The 6,000-nt window shown below is 44.1% G+C and overlaps 1 protein-coding gene across 3 annotated transcripts in view; it reads right to left on the bottom strand.

The window, feature by feature from the left end:
• Positions 1-241: 241 nt before the first annotated feature.
• Positions 242-6,000, bottom strand: part of LOC121616825 (vacuole membrane protein 1-like) — a 54,003-nt gene continuing 48,244 nt past the window's right edge. For 2 of the 3 annotated variants that reach the window (XM_041951643.1, XM_041951642.1), the window contains 2 exons: positions 2,715-2,817; positions 242-1,533 (listed from right to left, as the gene is read on the bottom strand). In XM_041951643.1, coding sequence (XP_041807577.1) covers positions 1,390-1,533; positions 2,715-2,817 — 247 coding nt within the window. In that variant the 3' untranslated portion in view covers positions 242-1,389. Of the gene's footprint in view, positions 1,534-1,720; positions 2,818-6,000 lie in introns of those variants that run through there. The other variant, XM_041951641.1, reaches the window with a different exon arrangement.

The raw sequence follows: 6,000 nt of genomic DNA, 5'->3' as shown, positions 1-6,000 counted from the left end.
CAGAGAGGGAGAAGAAAATAGCACATTTCACTGGCAATTACGAAAAAAAGGAAGGTGCTGCATATATCGAGAGCCGGCTGACGATATCCAATGAGCGAAAAAGGGGCAAATGAACACTGGTCAAATGAAATGTAGAGTTTTGTTTTAGGAGCTGCTCCTGTAATGTCAAACACGAGCTTGCTGTCCTCGTCTCGGGTAAAAAAAAAAAAAAAAAAAAAAAAAAAAAAAAGAAGCTCCGTGGACAAGTGAAGACAAAGAAAAACACTTACCATGACACAGACAGTCTCTAAGTTAAAGGGAACAGCTACTATCTGCTATACTAAGACGTCCAGGCAGACTCTTCGTCTATTAGTGGAGCACAATCCGCTTTAATCCATAAAAGATAAAAGGGAGAGCAACAAATGTGGCAGCCACGCAAACGCAACCTACTATCTCCGTGTCGCTCTCCGTCTCACACACGGGCACGCACACACACGGTCGTAGATCTGATTCAATATATGGCTGCATCTGGTAAAGTAGCCCCGGGCTGACTCATGTGCTCTCTTCCTGGAAGCAGAACAATAAGGGCAGACAAAGGGACCAGCAGGGTGATTCATGGCCAATTTATCATTTCTCATCCAAAAGTACCAAGAGGAGCTTGACTGCACGCACAAAAGAAGTGGTCATCTACAGCACCACGAACAGCATGAGACATTCATGAACATCTCTACTACGACCGACTCCTACGAAATGTAGAAATGAGATGGCTCTGAAGTGGACACAGTTATTTATCCAACCACAGTCAACACTGCACAACAACTCTACAGCAGAGTAATAAATACACAATGTCCTGTGTTCATTAATTAAACCAGCAAATATAGATAGTACATAAATAGGTTACTGAACAAATTACTTTACGCTGCTTTTACAGGACGCGCACCACATAATCAAAAGTAATAATCCGAGTTTATTCAAATGAAGTGAACTCAGGTGACTCTACGGACATATAAGACTTTAAGGTTCTTCTAGTGGAACAAGCAGTGCAGCTTAAGGCCTCACTGAGGAGAATTATTGCCAGCAGCTTCTTCTCACGTGCTCAGGAGCTGCTAAAAGCACCAACATGGACACTTAACAATGCAACAGCTTACTCGCACGCACCCCAATGAGCACCTACCTTATAGAGCACAACCGTGGAAATCACTACCAAATGCAAAGCCTTCAAAAGCAAGGAAATGGAAGTCCAAGTTCAACATAAACATGTTGCTACAATAACAAGAGAGAAACCAGATGGAGGCTGATACTTTGCTGCAGATAATGGTGGGGCATCAGCCAGGAGGGAGGGCAGAAATAAGGAAAGGAGTGGTGGGAGCCCTCTGAAGCTGATGGCTCGCTGTGAGTGCTAGCTGGCCTTCACTCTGTCTTGCCCTCCGAGTGCTTCTCCTGCTGCTTGCGCTTGGCGTAGCTCTGGGCCATGGAGTTGACAATGGAGCAGACAAAGAAGCATACCATGATGACCACAACCTTCTCAAAGAGCCACGACAGCCAGCTCTCCTCCTGCCAGGAACCACAGAGAGAGCAGAGAGAGAAGAGGAGCTTGGTCAGTAAACCGAGGGCCACCCCCGCCCCCCCCTTCACCCAACACCCTGCTCTCCCCTCTGCTCCTGATGCTGTAGGCTAGGTGGGGATCCAGCTCCATGTGCAGGACAGATAGAGATCAGGGGTAATAAAACACGCGGCAGCCCCCACCGTCCTCCCTCCTAACGCCCCCGCTGACCCCAGCCTGCAGCCTGCCTCCACCAAGTTAAATTGCCTCGCTGCTCTCCTGTAACTGCAGGAGGCTCAAGTTACAAGAAAAAAGGAACATTGTTCTAGAAATGCCTTAATCTGTCCTTGTGCAACTCAGTCTATGCTTTTTTCTTCTCCTTCCTAGTGAGCGCATAAAAAAAAGAGAAATGGTTTTCAATGAATCACTTAGAGAAAGAGAGAGAAAGAGGGAGTGAGGAATAGAGAGGAGGAAAAAAGCTTCGAAAGAGAAATAGGCTACAGCTACAACTGGCTCTTTTTGTTCTAGACAGGGGGGTTTTGATGGATTGTCACTGACGGAGGGGGGGGGGCCCCCGCCCCGGTCTACAGTCAGTGCTGGGTTCAGGCGGGGCACCGAGTGCAAGTGTGTGTGTGACACATAGGGGAGTGACCACACTCACACACACACTCCCAATTGGTAAGATGGAGCATGAGTCAGCACGCCCCGTGCTACAGTAGTACAGTTCAATACAGCGAGTGGAGCCAGACCCCACACTGGCCCCTCTCCTCCTCCCCTCTTTCTCCTCCCTCCCCTCCAGCCCGCCCAGTGCAGCGCTAACCTACTCTGTCATTCTGGCCCTAAACAAGCCTCTGTAATCTACTGTACCACTACAGGTTAGAGCAAAATCTACAACATCAACATTTCTCTTAGAAACATGAAATTAGGTTTAAAAAAACGTGTGTGAAACTGGTTAAAAATTGTAAGTGAAAGCAAACGGTGCAGGTAGAGAGGGTGAAAACGGAATGAAATGTTCATGGCAGAAAATGGGTCAGAGATATAAAGGAAGGCTTAGATAAAGAGAAGAAAGGGACAAAAAAGTGGAGGGAGAAGGAGTGAAAGAGGCAAAAGTAAGGGGGCCGCATTCTTTTCTTGGCGCGCACACGTGAATGAATAGAGGCTGTGAGCTGGGGGCTGAGGCCCCTGTACTTACAGTTGGGATCCCCTCTCCAGCGTGATGGTGCAGCTTGGCCTTCTGGGCCTCCAAGTACTCCCTGAAGGGCTTCTGCAGTGCCGCACCCAGCAGTGGAACAGCTCTGCCTCAACCAACACGGGGGGGGGGGGGGGGAGAAGAGAGAAAAGGGGGTGGGGGGGTGGGGGTGGAGGAGGGGGGCACAAATCACGTCACATCATTGTTACTCACCAGCCCAAGGGCAGCAACAAAGGGAAGCATGTTGTCCTATGTCCTGTACAGTGTCGGTCTCCCCTGCTTCCTCTCCCCGAGAGGAGAGAAAGACCGAGAGAGCAACGAGTGCAATCCCTTCACTGCTCATCCCCACAAACACACACACACACGTAAACATACACACACACACACAGGAAAAGTACAGACTGTACCACAGCTACAGAAAACAGTGCTGCTCAAAAACAAAACAAAAAAAACTGTACAAAAAAAAAAAGAAATGAAAATAGAAGAAAATAGATAGACATAAAGTTGTCTGGTCCTCATACAGCAGCCGCGGCAGCAGTAGTCAACCACATTCTCCCGCTCTGCTTTCCTCTCCTCTCCTCTCCTCTCGCACACACACACACTCGGCTTCCTCTCCCTCTCTCTCACACACACACACACACACACACACACACGTCGGTGAACCCGTTCAACTCCCCTGCAGTGCCTCCTCTGCCGCTGCAGCGAGGAGAAATGAACGACTTCTCAGAACTCTCACATTTATCACAGGCGGTTCCTGTAAGAACTGGTTTCAGCCAATTAATGAGGAAGTGAGTCGTACCCGAGCTGTGTCATCACTGGCTGAGATCTGGGGGGGATGGCCCACAGAGGGAGGGCGCTCCTGTAAGACAGCCCATATTAGGAAACCCTTTACAAGATTTAGCCACCAACTACAAGCATACTACTACCCCCCTCCTCCCCTCCCCTCTCTCTCTCTCGCACACACACACATACACTCAAAGAAAAAAAAAGACGCGAGAGACTGCAGAGAATGCCCTAGAATAGCGAATCAGTGGCCCATCCCTAGACTGGAGTTAGTGATTAATCACTAAACAAATACATACTAAAGACCTTCACTTATTCTCTTTTGTGGATATACACAGTCAATTACATCCCCTGAGCTATTGTTTCACAACATTCCTTATGTTCTACTTATACGTCTTTTGTTCATGGCATCATCAAAGCTCAGAGACACATCAAAGATTTTAAGGCAGGTTTGCGTGGGCAGTCGTGTCACATACGGTTGAGTTTATAGCTGATAACTTTCTCTGAAGGAGGCGAGTAATTTCCATCTCTCCCCACCTCCACACACACGCACAGCCGCAGATACGCGAACACACACCTATGCTATGGTGAGAAAAAAAAAAAACAGATTGTGTGAAATGATTGAGTTTACAACAAGGAAGCCTTTTAGTAATGATTAACTTTATACCAGGTAATGGATATCCGACATGTGAATGGGCATAAAAGCAGACAGGAAGTCTAACAGATGGATCACGCTTTGAATTACACAAGAGAAAATGGCTAGGACACACGGTATCAAAAATCAAGCTAGGATTTTTTTTTTTTTGGAGGGAAACAAAGCCTCTCCTATTCCCATCCCCCACTTCACAAATTCCTAACATCTACACACACAGAAACTTACCAAACTATTTTAAAAACATATAACCTGGATGAACACGAGTTTGCACAGGGAAGGTTAGAAAAAACGGGAGAAACACACTAGCTCAGCAGATGGAAGTAAACAGGCAAGAACAAAGAGCGAGGGGAACAGTTTTCAGAAATGGCGGGCGAATCATCTCCTACACGATGAGCAATACTGAGTCATGAGCCTGGGCAAATCCACCAACAAAGAAGCTCAAAGCTAGCAGTCTAAAACACGTTTTTAATGCCTCACAGTCAGGACTGTCTCTTGGTCTTTCCATTAAAAATCTGATGATTTTGTGCTTTTTGGGAATACATTTTCACTTTTTGCAGAAGGTGTTGTGAAATTGTTGGATTTAGGAATGTCTGCTGTAAGTGTGTTCATAATCTATCGTGAGTACCTGTGCTGAACATCTGTGTGTGTCTGTCAAAGAAGTTTACAAGATTATCTCTCTTAATCTGAGATAAAATGAATTTCCTGTTAACTGGAATTAAATGAGAAATTTGTGTAACTTGTGCATGCATTAAATACATGTGCTAAATAGTTTTATGTTGTAGAGTACTGTAGCTGCTGTGAAAGTTGACTTTAATGTTCAGTAAAAGTTTGGAAATTTCAAAGAGTATTTATAGTTCTTTCAAAGTTCAGACGAGGTGAGGGAGAGAAAAACTGGAAGCTGAAATTTATAACAGCCATAAGATGTCATTTGGCAAACATTAAGCCTGAAGTATTTACTCAGCAGCTACTGAACAAACTTAAACAACTGGTTTGTTATAATCCTGTGCTTTAAGTGAGAGTCACAGAAAACTCCTCACTTTTCCCTCGGTAAGGCTCTGAAACACTGTGGCCTTGAGAAACAGGGAAATAAATCAGTTTGAACAAAACTATTTACAGCCCTTTTTATAAAGCAAACGTTTTTTAAAGCTTGATTTTTATGCTCCGAAAGCTCTTGACAAATTTCTGTATGAACTCTTAAGGTTCATTTGTGACAGAAACGGATCATATCTCAATTTATGGCAAGTACAATTTGGTAAAAAATATACTAAGGGCATGCATGTTATTTATATCATTTTGTTTCTTAATTAAATCTGGAAAATGCAGAACTACTCATGGTGAAAATAAAGCTTCACGTGTCTGAATTTTATTTAATCAACTGAGACAGCTGTAACAGAAATGTGCCTGAAATGACATTTAATTTACAGTTTTTGTCCTCCGGCTGTTTTTCTCATCATTTTAAGTGGCAGTCTAGGACAGAAAACTGACAATGGATTTTCACACAATTTATTGTTGTATGTTTTTTCAAATAAACAATTCTTCTATGTACTTCATATGAGAATCTTCCTTTTTGTGGGGTCTGTATCTACAAACATATAAGGGCATACCAAAATTTATTGTCAAGTATAATAGACATTGCTGTTAATCCAAACAGATCTATAAAATGCAACTCTTTTCACTCACTTTCTTCTTATTCTAGAGGGACAAATATGGGATAGTTAAAAAGAATAATAATAAAGATAATGAAAAGTCTTAAAATTTAGGTGGTTTTACAACCACACAAGCCTGCATGTGTGGATCCTATCAAACTTTAGGACAGTTGTTCTCCAATTGTCTGAATTACTTGCAGAAGCT

Source organism: Chelmon rostratus, chromosome 14 (genome assembly GCF_017976325.1).
Source record: "Chelmon rostratus isolate fCheRos1 chromosome 14, fCheRos1.pri, whole genome shotgun sequence".
Classification (NCBI taxonomy): domain Eukaryota; kingdom Metazoa; phylum Chordata; class Actinopteri; order Chaetodontiformes; family Chaetodontidae; genus Chelmon; species Chelmon rostratus.
This window is presented reverse-complemented; position numbering and strand designations above follow the sequence as displayed.